This window comes from Macaca nemestrina, chromosome 5 (assembly GCF_043159975.1).
Source record: "Macaca nemestrina isolate mMacNem1 chromosome 5, mMacNem.hap1, whole genome shotgun sequence".
Lineage (NCBI taxonomy): Eukaryota > Metazoa > Chordata > Mammalia > Primates > Cercopithecidae > Macaca > Macaca nemestrina.
This window is the reverse complement of record NC_092129.1, coordinates 173,100,020-173,119,980: the sequence shown is the minus strand read 5'-3', so window position 1 is coordinate 173,119,980 and position 19,961 is coordinate 173,100,020. Positions and strand designations below refer to the sequence as shown.

The 19,961-nt window shown below is 39.8% G+C and overlaps 1 protein-coding gene across 4 annotated transcripts in view; it reads right to left on the bottom strand.

Annotated features, from left to right (window-relative positions):
• LOC105482420 (ELOVL fatty acid elongase 2) overlaps window positions 1-19,961 on the bottom strand; it is a 60,775-nt gene that overhangs the window by 25,949 nt on the left and 14,865 nt on the right. Inside the window, exons 1-2 of one of the 4 annotated variants that reach the window (XM_011742512.3) lie at window positions 2,831-2,851; window positions 1,061-1,124 (exon numbers count right to left, since the gene is read on the bottom strand). In XM_011742512.3, the coding sequence (XP_011740814.1) occupies window positions 1,061-1,124; window positions 2,831-2,836 (70 nt within the window). In that variant the 5' untranslated portion in view covers window positions 2,837-2,851. Of the gene's footprint in view, window positions 1-957; window positions 1,125-2,212; window positions 2,339-2,830; window positions 2,852-19,961 lie in introns of those variants that run through there. The other 3 variants (XM_011742511.2, XM_011742513.2, XM_024792973.2) reach the window with 3 other exon arrangements.

The window sequence follows — 19,961 nt, the reverse complement described above, 5'->3', positions numbered from 1 at the left end:
GACGACGGATACTGACTGAGTTGGAGAGATTGCTGGGGTTAGACAGCCCAAGGGTGCGCAGTCCATGAGAAGAAGTTTGGTTTTTACCTGAGAGCAGTGGGATGACATTGATGAGTTTTAAGCTACAGTACCATGCAATATGACTTAGGTCTTTAGAATATCATTCCAGCTGACACTGAATAAATGACTGGAAGGGGGCAAGAGTGGAAGAGGGGAGACCTGTTAGGAGGCCACTGCAGTAGAGTAAGTGACTGGTGATGAAGGAAGGATGGAGAGATGTCTAAGCTCATCCTACCTGCAGGCCCTAGGCAGAGAAAGTGTACACATCTTTTTTTTTTTTTTTTTTTTTTTTTTTGAGACAGAGTCTCGCTCTGTTGCCCAGGCTGGAGTATAGTGGTGTGATCTTAGCTCACTGCAACCTCTACCTCCCGGGTTCAAGCGATTCTCCTGCCTCAGCCTCCTGAGTAGCTAGGATTACAGGCGCAAGCCACTACGCCTGGCTAATTTTTGTATTTTTAGTAGAGACGGGGTTTCACCATGTTGGTCAGGCTGGTCTTGAACTCCCGGCCTCATGATCTACCCACCTCAGCCTCCCAAAGTGCTGGGATTACAGGTGTGAGCCTCCACACCCAGCCAGCACACACATCTTTAAAAGGAATTTATCAAGGCATCTAAGGGCAGAAATGTCACGTGTAACTATGCATGTGAGGAAGGTAGAAGATGAATGGGTGGTGGAGAGGGAACAAGAAAGCAGCATAGTTTAGAAGGAAAGTTACAACCCGGCTTTGTAGCCAGACAGACACTGGAGGAAAGCATTGCATTTCATTCTGTCTCTGCTTCCTGCTCCCAGAACTTCTTTAATCCTAGGAGAGGTTGAGCAGGAGGAGAAATGGGATCTTCTGGACATTCTGGAAGGATATCAAAGTTAAGGAAGTTAAGTTTCTAAATATTAAGTACCTTACTATTTCCAAGACCCCAGAAATAACATAATCCCTTTCTATAAGTAAATGGTGTTCTTGCTGTGTTCCTTCCACATTAAGTTCTCAAGTAGTTCACTGACCTCGCGGTCCAAACATATTGTCCAAAAAAGCATTGATTTCATCATCAAAGGCCTTTAGATGCTCCTAAAAAGAGAAAGAAAAATGATTTAAATGGTTTTTTCTTTTTTTTTTTTTTTTTGAAACTGTCAAAACAAGTCACTACCAACAACATGTAATTGCCAGACTCTCCAAGGGTCCCAGCTTCAAGGACTTTTGACTGTAAAGACTTAAGGAAAGAGGACCAGTAAATGCATCCTCGCCTTTCACAAGCCTGTAAAGATTTGGAAAGAAACAATTCCTCTTATTTCCTTAGGCAAGAGGAGTCCTGGAGAACAGGCTTGGTGCATTTAAACATTGAAGGGTTGGCTGGGCGCCATGGCTCACACTTGTAATCCCGGCACTTTGGGAGGCTGAGGTGGGTGGATTGCGAGTTCAGGAGATCGAGGCCACCCTGGCTAACATGGTGAAATCCCGTCTCTACTAAAAATACAAAAAAAAATTAGCTGTGCGTGGTGGTGGGCACCTGTAGTCCCAGCTGCTCAGGAGGCTAAGGCAGGAGAATGGCGTGAACCCGGGAGGCGGAGCTTGCAGTGAGCCGAGATCGCACCACTGCACTCCAGCCTGGGCAACAGAGGGAGACTCTGTCTCAAAAAAAAAAAAAAAAAACAAAACATTGAAGGGTTATTGACCTAAATTCCATTTACCTCTAAAATGCTTATAGGCAAAGCTGTTCCATAAGCAACTTCCCTTGTTATAATTAACAGTTGTGGGTAGGCAATAGAGAACGTCCATTTCCACAAAATATATTAATAAATCCAGTTTTTAAATGAAAATTCAGGCTGAACTGTATTTCGAAAAACTGAATCAAAAACTTTAAATAGGACTTGTTTTTCACGTAAGGAAACTGAGCATTACAGCTATTTTTTCTATTTATGTTTTGGTTGTTTTCAAACTGTTTCTTACACATTAACATCTACTTTATATTACTGTAAATAGTGCCACTTGGGTACACCAGATTAATTATTGTCACTTTCACTGGATTCAGGTGGGAGCTGGAATACTGCCAGCTTGGTCTGCTCTCACACTGCTCAAATCCCCGTTCAGGTGTTTCCCAGCCCCGCCACAAAGGTCTGCAGCACCTCCTCAAGCAACTGGAGAAGTCAGAACATTACCAGCGTTTCCAGGAAAGGGATCTCTGCTGGGGATGTGGGGCCGGCGGGTTGGTCCCTGACTGTGTGTGAGCTGAGCAGGACAGCCTCAGGAAGTTGATACGGGGCACGCATTAGATTCAGCTCACTCTCCAAAAAAGGTGTAAGTGCCAAAACAGATGATTAATTTGCTGGCATCTGAAAAGAGGAGCTGCATGTTTGGTGCCTGGCACATATCACTTGGACCAATTCCTTATTTGTGACTCTGATCCTGAGAGAAATTTCAAGGAAACGTATGTCTTCGGGAACTTCAGAAAGCTTGGGAAAGAGGATGAAGATTAAAGACTAACATTTACTGGCACCTACTATTGCTGGCCAGCATATTAGGAACTTTATTTTCATTATTTCAGAATATCTTTATAAAAAATATCTGGGCTAAACCAAGCCTGAAAATTTTTAAACAGTATGTTCATCTTTGTTTCCATGCAGGACATCTCAGGAGGCCCCCAGATGTGACAAAGGTCAGTTATCTGAGATCTCAGTGTGACAGAATATGATCTGTGTTGCTTTAGAATGGGGGCAGATCTGACCAGAGGCCTCTCAGTCTTGAGCAAAGAATGTTAACCTCACAAATGTACTCACCATCATAAATGCCAATGAAATCTTTCTTCCATTGCTGCACCCACAAACAAATGTTTAAACTGTTTCAGCTTGTTTGCTAAGGTTCAAAATCCATTTTCCAACATTTGTAGAGCTAAGAAAACTCTAAAGGTCACAAAGCCCCTATTATTTCTATATTGCAAAAATTTAGTCACCGTGGAAGAAGGGCAGAAACAAAAGTAAAACAAGAGAAGACATGGAGAACAGAAAAGGAAAGAGATGAATAAAAAGAGGCATTCCATTCCTTCATTCATTAATTTATTGATTCATTAACCAATTATTTGAGGATTTTATATACTAGTACTGTTAAATGCCGAAAAATAAAGTCAAATGAGATGTGGTCCTTATCTTCACAGAGTTTTTAGTTGAGAGAGAGTAATACACAAATAAATAAAAAATTACAGTACCAGTGTCTTCAGTATTACAAGAAATGTGCTATAATGGATAGAGAAACATACTTTGATTTAGATCTCTTAAGTAAAAGCTTCTTGGAAGAGATAAGGCTGTGGCTGAATTTTGAAAGACTGGAGACATTTTCCAGATGGAGAAGGAAAGAAAGAACACATCAGAAAGAAAGATTAACACAGATAAAACACATTGAGGCATGACTCCCTTGGGAAATATTTTTATGGCCAGGGTCTCTAGTGACCTATCTGACAGGCAGAACCACATCCAATGCTGGGAAAATTGGAAACCTGATAAAAATTCTCTATTTCTGGGTTACTTAATATAGTTAGTAAGGAAGTAGTCTAAAAAGGCAATGATGAGATGAGGTGATGTCAGGGGAACAAACCGAGGTTTACACTGGAATAGTAAAACATAGCATAAGCGCAGAGAGGTTTGCAGTGTTAGTCAACTGGGGTGAAATTAGGAAGGCTAACCAGGCAGAGCTTGGGCCAGGAAGTCCTAGCTGCACACTAGATTCTATGTGTAAATGTCAAGTATGCTGGACAATGTCTGAAGATTAACACCAACTTAGGAGCAGAGAAAAAGCAGCAAACTCCATGCATTTCATTGACACATTTTTGAAGAGCATTCATGCATATAACACTTTGTCATATATATGAAGGGAAAGGAGACAAAGTAGTTGACTGAAAAGTTTATGCACAAATTGGGAAAGTGAGACACAGAAAGTCAAACAGCAAAAACCGAGAGGAGGGGGACACAGAACTGCCACATGACAGAAGATACAGGCATGAGGACGCAGGATGGGTTTTTCAAGACGGTTAGAATTGGGTGGATTAGAAGAAGGGAACAGTATAGCCCTCAGACTTGAGTGAGAGGCACTGGCCTGAGCTCCATGCTTTCAAGGCCCCCTTCTGGTCATCCTGTGGCCACATCCCTCTACAAAGCAAAAATAAAAAGAAAATAAAAAAAATAAAAATCCTTCAAGTCAAGAGATCATGCCTCCCTATGGCCACAACTTCCCCTCTCCAGATGACATTCCAAGTTCCCCAGGCCACAGAATTCTCTGCCAAATAACCCTGGATCCACTTCCAGAACAACTCCGTGTCCTTACAAGAAAGCTTGTGTTCAGTGACTTGGAATTCAATTTGTGGCTGTGTACAGCAAATATAAGAAGAATGGCAAGACTGGTAGCAAGGAGAGCCTTATTTAATTGTGGAGCCCTGATTACTTACCATAGTGGGTAGGAATGTAAAATGGCACAACCACTTTGCAAAACAGTTCAACATAAACACACACCTACCATATGATCCAGTTTTCCACCCCCAGGTATTCACCCAAGAGAAAAGAAAGCATATTCCCATGCAAAGACTTGAACGCAAATATTCATAGCAATTTTATTTGCAATTGCTAAAAAGGAGAAACTCCCAAATGTCTATCAACAGGTGACAAATTGTGTATAGCCATACAGTAAATACTACTCAGCAATGTAAAGGAATGAACAATTGACGTACACACAACATGGATGGATCTTAAAATTATTCTGCATGAAAAAAGTTACACAAAGATTACATACTATATGTTTCCATTTATATGAAATTCTAGAAAATATAACTTCTAGTGACAGAGAGCAGATCAGTGGTTGCCTGGGGACTGCAGAAGAAGAGACCAGAATAGCCTTCAAAATGAGGGTTAAATAAGGACATACTCATGTATGCCTAAGTGAGAGAATCTGGAACCAGCAGAACTGCACTTAGTATGCTAAACATGCTCTTCATGCCAAAGGGAAATGACTCCATATGGAAAGTAGAATTTGCAGAAAAGACTCAAGAGCACCAAAAATTGATCTATATATTTGAAGAGCAATATTCTGAGCACCCTACAGCAAACTGGCCTCCCCCACCTCATCACACCACTGTTACTGCCAGCAGCACCAGCACCACCTCTAATGCCACGTCCATCGCCACCACCAGGAATCAGTGTGGCCTAATACCCAGGGATGCCCTGGACCTGTCCCTTCTATTGGCAATAAATACACCACTTGGAGGTACTAGGGATCCATGTAAGGCAGTCTCACTGGACTGACTTCTCTTTTTTGTTTGTTTGTTTTTTGTTTTTTTGAGACAGAGTCTTGCTTTGTTGCCCAGGCTGGAGCAGTGGCGCTATCTTGGCTCACTGCAAGCTCCACCTCCTGGGTTCACACCATTCTCCTGCCTCAGCCTCCTGAGTAGCTGGGACCACAGGTGCCTGCCACCACACCCAGCTAATTTTTTGTATTTTTAGTAGAGACGGGGTTTCACTGTGTTAGCCAGGATGGTCTCCATCCCCTGACCTGGTGATCTGCCCGCCTCAGCCTCCCAAAGTTCTGGGATTACAGGAGTGAGCCACTGTGCCCGGCCTCGACTGACTTCTTATAGAAATTTGAGAGGGTCTCCCTGGCTGTGGAATGTGCAGCTCCTAGTGCTGGTAGACTGGCTCACCATACACCCCTGCCTTCTGTGGGTAGTTGGGAAACACGAGAGCCAAGAAGGGCACACTTCTTGGGCATACTTTTTTGCCACCCTGATGTTGACTGGGATGTCCACCCATCCCTAACTCTATCTGTTAGGGCAAACCAGGGCATCTCAAATGGGAAGGCATTTCCCAGTTGGCTCTGGAAGGTTTAAGTCTGTGATCACTGCTTTATCCTCAAAACCTTGATGGCCCAGATTTTCTTCAGCAAAGGCTGCCTTGCAATCAGAATCACTGCCACCATGATTAAGGGCCATTCTAGAGAAGCTGAGGCAGGAAGCAAGGCAGAAATGAACCCTGCCATAAAATTCTGCCTGTGCTTTCTCTGGTCTCGAAAGGATAGGACTCTTGATTCCATTGTGTTCTTTCCTTTCTTTCTTCTCTTCCTTTGATTTCCTTTTCCCCTCTATTTCCTTCTTCCTTCTTCCCCTTCTCCCTTCCTTTTTTACTCATTCCTTCTTTACCTTCCCTTTAAAAATTTACGTTTTAGGCATTTTCTGGTTTTTGGCATCTGTCTACCATGGGCATTGTGTTGTATAAAAACCCAGTGATTCAAGATCTTGATGTTTGCCCTGTTTTGTTGATACAGTTTTATAGAACATTTAAAAGACACATTCAATGAGAACAGCTATTTTCTAACACCAACTCAATGAGAACAGCTATTTTCTACACCAACTCACTGCTTTTTAAAATTAGCAAAAACCATTAAGATCACAAAACACACTGTTTGATATATAGCATCCAAAAAGACTTTGTCTTTTCTTTTTTTAATGTACATTTCAGAGGAAACTAAATGTGAAGTATTCAATGACAACAAGTCAGGAAATGGGATCTGATCAGCTTAGGAATGAATAGATTTCGTACTAACCTGACACAATTCTAACAACTTCCCAGGAACCTCAAGGTCAAGGCTGAGCTGTACAGAGCTGAGAGAAGAAGAGGTGATTATCTGCTCTCAGGGGCAAGGGAGACAGACTAGAATCACACAATGAGTCCGCTCCATTGTTCCCATGGCTCAGGGTGGCCTTCAAATGTTGAAACCTCTTTTGGCAACTCCTGGGGGGATTATTCCCGGCCAGTCTCTCACGTATTCGAAGAAACTAAATGTGTTTACCTTTGTGAATGAAACTGGGTTTAGAGGATGGATAAGAGTGGATATATAAAAATGCATAAAATTATTTGGCTGTCATGCAGCTGACTTCACACAATACGTATCTGTGCACATTTTACACTGACACCCCTAAACTTCCTTTTCGGGGCCTATCCACTCATCATCCCTACCTCCCGACTACTATTCTCTGTAGGGAGTAATGAGCTAAGTTGGAGGGTGAGGGTAGGCAATGGGTAGAAAAATCTTTCATGTATGGGAACGCTAAATTGTTATTATGTATTTCAGTAACATCATAAGGCTGAAACTGTCTACCTTAGGTTCTAAAGAATTTGAGGATCATTTCTAACATCTTAGAAATGAGATGTTAATAAGCTAACCCTCATGGGGAGTAATACCGGCTACTGTTTATTAAACATTTAGTATGTGTCAGGCACCTGATACATACTCTCTATGGTTGTCACAATAACCTTGCAATTTGGGTATCTTTCCCAGTTTACAGATGTGGAAATTGAGACTGCAGACTCAAGAGTGGTGCTGTCAGGTGAGACTTCAACTACAATGAATCAGTGTTTTTCAACCTTCAGACTGAAGGGTTTCAGAGCTTGGATAGTGGAGAACAATATCTGCGGATCTCATGCTCCTTTCTTGTGCTGTGGTATCTCAGGATACCACAAAGTCAATAGTGGGTGATTTTATTTGCATCCTAGGTGGCCCTGAGGTTACAGGACTGTCCCATTCAATTAAGGTGATAAAAGGACTTTAAGAACAGAACTGTTGTTACAGTTTGGTTATGCTCCACTTCCCGCACATGGCTCTGTGTTTTATTCAGAGTCTGGCCAAATGGTAACTCCTTACATATCTCCCCATCATCTCAAGGGCCTAATTACCAAAGAAGAGGGAAGCATCTGCTTGTGGCATCCTGGCCTGTGGTGCAGTCACTCACCATCCCCTGACCTGCTCTATTTTTAATTTACAACGCGTATTACCCAGACTTTCGCTGGCCTGTTAATTTGTGTATTGTCTAGGTCCTCCACTAAAATCTAAGCTCCAGTTAGCCCCAATTCCAAGAACAATGTCTGGCACATAATGGGCACTTAATATTTATTGAATGAATTAATAAAATACTCATTCTTCTGAACCTTTACAATACTCACATGATATCCATTTCATATACTTCGCATTCCTAGTTATACTTTCATACACATGTGGTTTTCAGTGTGTTTTGAAAGAGCCTTAACATTCTTAACTCCCAGTTAATTCTCAGGGTCAACTGGATCCAATTTTATTTTTTAAATTTCTTTTTGGAAGTTTTCTTCCAAAGAACACAGAAAAAAATTGCCTATATATTTTTAAAGTAAAGCCAAATTTATTCTCTCTTGCAATTAATGTGAATAGAATGAACCCTTTTATAAGTCTATGATACATTATGGGATCTTAGTGATCTTATTTTTTTCTATAACTTAAAACATTTTTCTATTTAGTCATCCTAGGAATTATCACTCCTTATCAATAATTCCAACCTATAGTAAAAAATGTGAAAAGGTAAGAATAATGGTATTGCCTAGAAGGACAATGCAAGAGTCAAATAAGCCACCACGATTGCCTCATCTTTCACTTTTCTCATTTCTTTAACAAACTATTGCATCATGCTTCAAGAAGATACACAAGAAGTTTGGAGACACCATCTTTATGGACTTTTTAAAGCTTTCATTGAACACTGTCGAGAGTTCAGAATTTTTCAGGTTCTTAAACTTTAATATTCCTAAGTCACCTGGGGATCTTGTTAATGTACAGGTTTTCATTCAATTGGTCTAGATGGGCTTTGAGTTTGCATTTCTAACAAGCTGCCAGGTGATACTGAAGCTGCTGGGCTAAAGGTCACATTTTGAGTAGCAACAATTAGACTACGCACAGGCTCATGAAATTGGTTTAGATTACAATTAAAGGATTGATTTTTTGATGTGTTTCTATTACAAAAATACCAAGTCCTTGCTTACTTTCTACAAATCAACCAAGTATTTCATTATTATCTAGTCGATGAAATTCAAACTTGTTTATACTTATTATATAACCATTAATTTCCAAGCATTTAATAATTAGTGGGCTATACAAACCCACTAGATAGTATCCATATTGCTCCAAACAGAAATAAAATCTCTGGGCTACTTGTATTTTACCTTATATTTGCTGTACCTGAATACACTATTCTGAAAGTGGCCTGCTTAAGGAGGGGTACAAAGAGGCTTGTGCCTTCTTGATCGGGATATTATACTTCTATTACAGTTATCACAACATTGCATTCAGACACTGCATCAGCTAGTCCTTGCCAACAAACATCACCAGGTTATTTTCATGTTAACTACTGTTGAAATCAAGTCTTACATCCTACACTTCTATAACACATTTTTAAAATAAGCTAACTAAACTAGGTAAAAGAAAAAAAGCCTCAAAGAATTCCTATAGTTCTGTAAGCCTTAAAGAATACTTTCCTGTAAGAAAGAAAATCAGAGTGAAATTAGATAACATAAAGCACAAACTTCGCTTTTTGGGATTTGATTTAGAGAAATAAATTGTTTACAAACCCCAATCTACTTGCCTATGCATGTATGTACAAGTACATATAGTATACACATAAGACAAATGTCAAAGAGCACACATTAAACTTAACAACAGGGACTACTGCTGGGGAGGCAAGGAGAATGGTGGGCATGGGGGAGAAGGAAAAGAGAGGGACTAACTCTTTACTCTGTATATGTCTCTATTGTTTTAGTTCTTTTTTTTTTTTTTTTGACAGAGTCTCGCTTCTTTGCCCAGGCTGAAGTGCAGTGGTGCGATCTCAGCTCACGGCAACCTCCGCCTCCTGGGTTCAAGCGATTCTCCCGCCTCAGCCTTCTGAGTAGCTAGGATTACAGGTGCGCGCCACCATGCCTGGCTAATTTTTGTATATTTAGTAGAGACAGGGTTTCACCATGTTGGCCGAGCTGGTTTCAAACTCCTGACCTCAGGTGATCCACCTGCCTTGGCCTCCCAAAGTGCTGGGATTACAGGCGTGAGCCACTGGGCCCGGCTTGTATCATTTTACTTTTTAACAATAAATCATTATCAATATATTAATTGTATAATTAAAACACTAAAACTAAAAACTAAGGAAAAAACTATTAGCAAAATGACTTATAGAGGAAAGTTGTACATGTTCCTCCTTAAGTCTTAAAAAAAAATCAGTTTCCAATGGGTTGGTTTCTTCCTATCTACTTGAAATAAAAGGTGAGAGAAAGGAGATGATATCATGATATAAAATGACTAAAAAGTATGACCCTCTTTGAGAAATTCTTGACTAAGTGAAAAGTAACTTAAATGTTCATCAAATATGTATTATTTTATATTGGTACAAACAGATCAGTGATAATAGTAATCAACCCAACTTTCTATAGTAATTGGCAATAAATGTTTGGATCAGTCTTGAAGTTCACATTACATATGCTAAGCTACCACAATCCAACTATCTTCAAAACATCAGTAAAGCCAGTCACTGTCTAGTATTTCCATATGGGTCTTTCCCAGATGCTCAGGGAAGGGGTACAAGAGGGTCCTTTAGCTCTTTAGTTGCTCCATTCTGCTTTATCTGCCAACATACCTCAGAGGAATAATATGATTCCAACCCCACAGTAAGAGAAGGATTTTATTCAACCCCAACAAACCCCTAAGGGGCTTCCCTCAGTGGATGTGCAGTAGTCGGTCCTGAGTGTTGGTCAGATTGCCATGTGTTAACAGTAAAACAGCATTTTTCCCCCTAGTAGGTCAAATTCATACAAAAACCAAAACTCTAAAGCAAGCATGGTCCAGCGACAAACTCATTATTTTTATCATTACAAGTGTGGTTACTGTCACTATTAACGATGTTTAACTATGACGGAACTAACACAGTGCAGAGCTCAGTGGAAGGGAAAGTCCATCTCAGTGAACTGTGCTATAGTAGTTTGGATGTATGCACTATGCATCTCAACCTCAATTCCTTGGTAACCAGCTCTATGTTACAAGAGGAACTAGCATTCTTATCTGACATAAAATCTGAAGAACTTTAAAAAATTAAACAATTGCTATCAACTCCTTTTGCAGACTGGCCAGAATGTGACGACCTCCACCCACTTTGCAAGTCTCTGCTCCTTCCAAATCCTCGGATGTCCTCTTTGTTCCAGGCATATCTAATTACTTGGAGTTCCTCCAACGCATCCTGTTCTCTCTGCATGTGCCACTGCATGTGTTCTTCCCTCTGCCTGGATATGCCTCCTAACTCTATGATGGTTTTCCCTGGCCCCCCTTGTTCTCCCAAACTAGTCAAGATCTTTGCCTGGCACACACCGAGCTCTCAATAAGCATTTGTGAAAAGCGTCTTTTAATGAACAAGTTCCAGAATCACACCAGGAATGGGGCTAGAAGACTTCAAGGGTCCACTTTTGACCTCTTTTTCCTTTGACAACACCCTTCTTCAGGTTCAGAGGGGTGTCAGAATTGTATGTGTATTAATATATATTTGGCAAATAAAGAGTGTAGGAGAGTAGGAAGAGAGAACAGAGACATGGAGAAAGCTTTGGGAAAGTATCACTATTTTAAAGCAGAGAGATACTGAGACAGCAATAATACGAAAAATACACACACCAAGACTCAGTAGAAACCAACTACTAAAACCCAAAACAAACCTTTTTATTGTAGATTTTTAAGAGGTAAATACCGAGGTTTAAATAATTATTTATATCATTAATATATTTTAAACAGCAGTTTTCTAGTGTGTTACAGGGCATGTGTACATTCATTCATCTGTTTCATCTGCACATGGTGGCTGGTGCTGCTGGCTCAACTTTTGGCTTCAGAATCCTCAGCAAACTGGCAGGACAGTCCCCTTTGCATGAGAACCTGAGCTACGCTTGAGAGGGAGCTCATCCTAAGGAGGTGCGTTGGTGGAGTGTCAGATGCTGACGGGGCTGTCTCAGTAACAAAGCACTAACTGAACGTGAGAGGAGTAATGTTAAGTGTAGTAGGGAGTCTGTCACTTGGGATTCTTCATGGCTGCATTCCCCCAGGGTCCCAGGGAGAGAGAGGCCGTGATGAAAGAGAACGGGATGTACTCACATAAGACACTGGGGTTGCACCTGGAGTGCTTTGTGATCTCTCTACCAGAACAGGAAAGAGGAGAAAGGTATTCTCCTTAACTTTTCCACAGAATGTTGCGTGGAGTGTGTTACCTGCAAGCCTCCTGTGTCAGAAGTTGTGTCCAGCTAAACAAGAATTGGTGTCCAGCAGAGTCTGGGACACCTGGTACGAACAGCAGCGAGCACTGCCAAGCACTGCGCTCGGCAGGCAGCCGGCACTCCACATGCAGGGTTGGGTGGTCAGTGGATATGGGGGTCTTACCCAGCAGAGAGGGACCTGAGCAAGAGAAGAGGACTACCCCACAGACGGCATGAAAAGACAGACCAGAATCACTCACAATCAATCCCGGGAGAACTCTTGGAAGAACTCTCTGGGTATGGGTACGTGTGTACGTCAACGGTGAAGAATGGAGCAGGGAATCTGTGAGGAGCTGGAGAAAGAACTGGTGAAACATAAATTATACACACACAAAAAAACTGTGAGTTTGCCACTCAGGTGTGTATCTCTGGTGCACAGAATGGTGCTTCGTTATCAGATATAACTGTATCTTATTGGTTATGCTTCTGAAATAGATTTTAAACATTTAAAATATATTCACGAAGCTTAAATGACTTGTGACTTAATTCACTGGTTACATAGAAATGTGCCAAGGTTAAGGAAACTCACCTTACTAAATAATGACTATAATAAATAGTCTCATCTTAATAATGACTATAATAGTTTCTTTCCAGTTATCTTTCAAGTTATGGCCTTCTCTCCAAGAGTATGGAAATAAAATCCAAACACATACTTGTAATATTCTGATCTCATTAGAATATATAAAATAACTTGCTTTAATTTCAAGTGTATAAAATGAAATCTACTATACAGAAAACCAAAAAGCTTCAATTTCACAATTAGAAATAAAGTTATTCAGTGATTCAATGCTGAATATATCTGAAACAGAAAAGCGAACAATGCTGCTAAGTTTGCAGTTCAAAATATTTGTAATGATTATTACAACTTCTTCCACAGGAAGTGGTGAGTGAATATAAAACTCCTTGGAGATTTCATCCAAAGCCAGATATCTGTATTCAGGACACCTTGGAACTGTACCAGTTTCTGGATTTGGGAACATGGGGAAGAATAAAACTCTTTCACAATTAAGAGCAGCAATGAAAGGAGATTCTGTCTGTGTGTGCTCTGGTTATCAAGTACTGACCAGAGGGGAAGCAGGTTGGCTATTCTGCATGTACAAGTGGTATCCTTTTGAATATGAAAACAAAGGAAAGCTTTTAATGATTTCTTAGAAAAAATATGGGCCAAATTTTATTTCTAATTTTTTAGGCAACAATCACATCTGAATTATTTCTATGTATTTCTATATATTCTGAAAATATCTACAGTATTTTGATATATTTATGGTCATCAAAAGGATTAGTATTTTACTGCTAATACTGAGCAAGAGACAATCTGTGAGTCATCTGAACAGACTATTTTATATTTTCCTTCTTTTAAGCTATAAAACCAACCAATATGGGGATTTATTGAGCGATTCAGATTCCATCTCTGCTGAATGAAATCTTCAGCACACACTTTTTTGTTTGGCAGTGCATTACCATCAAAGTGATGGTGATCTGCCCTTCACTGCATCCTCTTTTCTAGGAGGTAAAGGAAAATAATACCTCTCCCTTAGCATTTTAATCTGAATAATGTCAAATCAAATTGAGTACCATTAAGAGGAAAATAAATCACTAAAAAGAAAAATGCAGCCTAAGCTGTGTGAGCAAAAAAAATTGGAAAAACACTCTACTTGGCCTCTATGATGGTTAGAGTATTACAAACTAATTTTAGATCACTGAATTTCATGTTAGTTTCAGCATCTTCTAGGATATCCTTGTAATTCACCTTAATTCATTCATCACTGTTCAATCATCAGCCCAACACAGTCTCCAAATACAGAGGTGATGAATAAAGACAGACAACTCTATGGAGGGAGGGAAGAAACAGGTGAAGAGTATTATCTATTTTACAGATGATGAGAGGCACAAAATAAAGTTATTTATTACAAGCTATACACCATGTGTGGCTAAGCCAATGGATTTGCCAAGATGTTGAGTCAAAATAAAGAAAATTATGTAAATGTAAGCCTCTGGCCCCCATTTTAAAATTGGCATTGTGTCACACACAATCTTCTCTCCAGGTTCTTCTTGGATATTGTTTTGAATCCTGCTAAATGTACACTTTTATGAAATACTATCCTTTTTCTTATTGATAAATCATTTCTATCCAATGGCCAATAGTACCTTGTAATATGAAATGTTCCTTAAGTAAATATAATCATTTTAATATTCCTATTATTAGGTCTCTAGACACCACTATTTTTTGTATTACAGGACAAAAATATGTACATATATTCTCTAAGTACTTAGTATTACTGAATAAAATGATCTCCAAGGCCCCTTCTGGCTCTCAGTTTTAAAGAGACAATGGGCCGGGCGCGGTGGCTCACGCCTGTAATCCCAGCACTTTGGGAGGCCGAGGCAGGCGGATCACAAGGTCAGGAGATCGAGACCATGGTGAAACCCCGTCTCTACTAAAAATAGAAAAAATTAGCCGGGCGCAGTGGCGGGCGCCTGTAGTCCCAGCTACTCGGGAGGCTGAGGCAGGAGAATGGCGTGAACCCGGGAGTCGGAGCTTGCAGTGAGCCGAGATTGCACCACTGCACTCCAGCCTGGGCGACAGAGCGAGACTCCGTCTCAAAAAAAATAAATAAATAAATAAAGAGACAATGATAGTGAGTCTCTTTATTCTCCCATCATTCCTATTCTTCCCTCTTCTGCTTTCTTCTACAGTCTCGAAGGCAGTAGGCAGAGTGCCAGATTCATACAAAAAGAAAGAACTGGCTCTACAATATTGTTGACCAAATATCAGCAATCAGCAAACATGAAATTGTCACAGATTCTGAAACAAAAAGTACAAATTTCTCAAAAGTAACCTTAACCTAAATTGGCTTTTTTGGAAAGCAGGGTGGTTAATTGGAGGAAAGGTATGGTGAGTTTGTTCCTAACCTCAACATACAAATTTGTTTGGATTTCCCACCTATACTTTTGAGAGAAACTGTTTCTTTCTGAAACTTTCTTCTGTATCTGTATTTCAGGTAACTCAGAGAGAAGGGATAGATTACCACTCAACACACAACCTTGGAAAGATTTCAGTGGACTTGTTAAACTTAGCAGAATTTGCAGTGTGCAATGGTAGCACAAAGCATTGTTTCTGTAGGAACAACAGCGTAATCCCATAAATTCTAGCAGCCACTGACCTCTACCACCATTCCTTGGAGAGAAAAATTCATATTTCCTCAGTTTTCTTTAAAGTGCTAAGTAATAGCAGATTCAAGCCCTCCCCTCAGGTTCCCACTGTCCATCCCTGCTGCCAACCGACAGGCAGCCCATTCTTTGCCTGTACAAGAATTTCGAAACCACTACTAAATATAAGAATATAAAACAAAATAAACAAGTATGCTAATATTTTTTAGCTTCACATATGGTGCCAGTGTCTAAAGTATGTAAAACTGATACATAATTTGGAAATGAACTGGGCAGACAGAACTGAAATAAGTAAAACTGAAATCTGCAGCCCTTTAATACTGAGTGACTTGTGTTTGGTAAGTTGAGTTACTTCAGGCATTTCACTCATTCAACAATTTTTCTGTTCTGAAGTCTTCTTTTGAATGCTTTTCTTCAGTGTAACTTCTAGTAGAAGTTTTAAAATGAACAAATGCCTATTTGAAACAATTATATGTGTAACATAAAAATTAAAACAAAGTTAGAAAAGCACACCCATTCAGAGCCATACAAATACTTTAAGAGATTACCAAATTTTCTTTAAAAAGCTTATGGATCAATCGCTTGTCTATCAGAAACTACTTGACTTCTATAAAATTAACACAAAAGTACAGTAGTTGTTATTTTCGTGGTTTTATGATTTTAAAAATATTTTCTCTGCAGAAGTCTTCACCCAGTTTTAGCCTCTCAGCTCTCAAAAATAATTTTTTTTATATAAGGCTTTTTAGAACTGTATCATTATAGAGAATGTTAACTGCTGTACTGAATGCAGCTGTAAAAGATGTATCGTCTTTTTGCTTCCAACCTATAAAAGAGAAAGGGTCAGTTCAGTAACACTAAAGGGTAGCGAACTGGGGTGGTGAGAAACATTCCTGAGTTTTCTAAGCTGATAAGCCATCAAGTTTTCAGGACAGTGAAGTGGAAGTAGCGACTGCAAGAGCCAGTTACGACAGCGTGGCTTCCCCTTTGCTAGTGCTAGCAGCCTGATGAGTGGTTCAAACTGTTCCTCAAAGGGCAGGCAAAATTAATCTCCAGAGGAGACTTAAAGAAAGTATCCTGGTCTGATTCCATAAAAATAAATGTGTATTGGGTTTAGATGTATGAGAAAAGTTAAAGAAGGAGATGTTAGACTATGAATTTTTTTGTCATTGTCTTTTAAAGGAGAAAGTCCTGCCAACTCATTTACATAACCTTAAAATAGCCACGGTTGAAAATGCAAATGGCTCCTGTAACCAGCAAGTGGCAGTGCCTTTTGGGTCGGGCTGTGCCAGGCTGCCAAGATACAGGTGGGCAGCATGTGGCAGGAAATCCTTTTGTGATCCTTCTGGGCTATAACAGGAGAGGCAAGCAGACTCTTGCACGTTAATCCTGGACCTGGGGGTGAAGTGTTGTACTACAGACATCCAGGACAGCCACCAAGAAACTGATTCTTAGAGAGCCTCCTTTGTTTCACTCGACTAACTAGGAGTTGTAGGGAAACTGAGGCTGTTTATTAGCACTTTTGTCATTTGTCTTTTTCCATCTGTCTCTGTCCACACTCTTACCTCATACTAAAAGGCCTCTAGCTTTATATGTATGCAGCATATGGAATAGAATAACAGGATTATTGCCGTCTGTGGATCATAGCCTGATTTCTTCATGTAAACTTTACATAGCTATATGGAGTATTATTATTTATATCTAATAGATTAACTATCCTTACACAGAGATTTCTATCTTTTAAAATATTTGACAAAAATTATATATACTTATGGTGCACATGATGTGAAATATGAATACAGTGTGGAATGGTGAAATCAAGCTAACTAACACATCCATTGCCTCACAACCTTATCATTTTTTTGTGGTGAGAATACTTAACTATAATCACCATGTTGTTCGATGTGTCTCTTGAACTTATTCTTCCTGTCTGATGGGAATTTTGTATCCTTTGACCAACAAGAGATTTATATCTTTAGATAAAATGATATTTTAAAAGTTTTGGTATAAATACTTCTGACTTCTTAAATTTATCCTTCTATGTTTTATGAAAAATAACCTTAAAAGTATAGTAGAAATCCACATCAATTTTTACTATAGAAATTCACTTCCCATCACACAGCATTGTAAAGGCTCAAGAATGAGCTCTGCATGGTCCACAGTCTTTGTTAGGAACAGAAATGAGTTCAGAAACGAGTGATTTTTTTAAACCTCAGATGAGTAGGAGCAGCTTATTGGCTCTTGTCATATGGGAGAATCATGGACTTTTTAACTTTCCACCCAAAGCTGGAAATAATAGGTTTCTACAATAATTCTGATAGAAGTTTACCCACCTTACTGGAAAGACTTCTTACTACTCTGTAAGGTAGCACATTCCATTTTTAAAATGTTTCTTGTTTTTAGAAAGTCCTACTTTATTGTGTGCTAAAAATCTTTCCCCATTCAACTGTTAGCCATAAATCCTAATTCTTTCCTCTGGAGTTACGCAAAACTAGTACCATGTTTCTTCCACACGAGAGCCCTTCAGATATTTGATTAGAGGCATTAATTCACCCCCTGCTTTCACCTTTCCTAGGCAAGCAGCCTCAGGAAATTCAACTTCTCCCATTCTCCTCTCCCTCCCTCACTGCCTTTCTCTGCTTTACTATGTGGACTGACCTTTCCCACTTTCCACAGGCACCAACTGAGTATCTACTAGGTATCAGGCACTAGACACATGCCCATATAAATGACATGAGCTCCAGACTCTCACCTTCTTCAGCATTCTTTCTACATTGATTCCAGTTTGTCAACATTTCTCTTTCAATAGAGCCCTCAGAAGTGAACACTTTCAGAATGTGATAGAACTATCATCTTTCTTGCTCTGAACATCGTATTTCTCTTGGTATACCCAATTCCTTTTGCCTGAGCCTTGCTATTTTCCCCAATGCCATTCCTCCAAATGGGTCTAATTTGGACTTTTTTGGGGGAAAAAAGTCTACACACATAGGTTCCTTTTCTTTTCCATCAAGCAACTGATGACAATAGAGTTCCTCTGTAACTATGTATAAGCGGCTTTGGTTATAGGATGTCTTTTCCTCTTTGGAGATTTGGTTTCTAGCTTTGGATCTGGATACAGCATTTTAATGCCGTAACAAATTAAGTCATCCTAGAGCACTGTATGCCTCATTTGCTGTGGCTGGGAAGGTAAGCCATTGCCTGACTTACATCCTGTTTATCTGGTTTATCTGACTTTTTAGTTTGGCCACTTTATAGAGATTCTACCGTTGACTAGAAGCAGGTGTGGACAAACAGGCTGATCTGTGGTTGGATGGCTTCCATCCACAGAAACTGTCTCCATCAGAAAAGGATATTGCCTCCACATCGGAAGAATGGTTATGGGCTTTCTTTTTTACCTATTGATTGGTTTATAAAGAAAAAAATTAAATTCTCCCACATAGCTACCCTACAGCAGCCATGAAAGCTTGCTTTTTATGATTTTTTTAAATTTTAAAATAATGTATCAAGAAGTTCCTAATTGCCAGTTGAGAGTTGCCCTCTCTGTCACTGATTTCTTCATTATAGAAACTATAGATGATAGTAATAATAGTAATGTATTTATTATAAATAGCTAGAATGTGTTTATTAGATACCAGCCATTGTACTGGGCACATTATATCCTATTATCTATTACTTCGTTTAGTTCTCGCAACTACTCTATAAGGCAGGTATGTTCACCCCCCTTGACAGATGAGGAAAATGAGACTTAGAGAGGTAAAGCAACTTGCCTGATTTCACAGAGCTAGTAAATGAGACTGCAGCATCTTCTTGTCACTCATGCATGGGGTGATTATCTTAAATCAGTACTGAGTATGGTTCTGGGTGGGGCATCACCTAAGGCTATGGTTAAAAGAGGTAGCATGAGCCTGGGCAACGTGACAAAACTTCATCTCTAAACAAACAAACAAACAAACAAACAAAAACCAGCTGGGAGTGGTGGCACAAGCCTGTAGTCCCAGCTACCCAGAAGGCTGAGGCACAAGAATTACTTGAACCTGGGAGGCGGAAGCTGTAGTGAGACAAGATCATGCCACTGCACTTCAGCCTGGGCAACAGAGGAAGATCTCAAAAAATAAAAATAAAAAAAAGGTAGCCTGGCATTCAGTGTGGTTCACTGCAAAGAACAGGAGTTTTACGCAGGTTCTAGTCTTGGCTCTGACACTAGGTAGCTGCAAAACTTTGGGGCAAAGGTTATCTTTGAACAACATCTTCATTCTCTATAAAATGAGAATAATTATCCTAATTTCACAGTGTGGTTGTGAAGACTCATTATTTCATACTTGTTTAAAAGCATCTATGACAGGCCTGTACACAGAGCAGAAGTTCAATAGATAGTCACTGATTCAGTGGTCTGCATTTTCAAATCCCAATGCAGGGGCATACTGTCATAGCCTCACAACTCTCACTGCATCAGACTTGGATAATCTAAGGGGAGTGACATCGTATAGCAGAAACGCCCCTTCATTAAGCACTCAGTGCTTGTCTCATGAGTGGTCTTTTTAAAGAAAAATCAGAAGAGAAAGTGTAGTGGTATAAAAGGGAGAATAACAAAATTCCAGTTTGGGGTTTACCATTGTTGACTGGTTGATAGTCA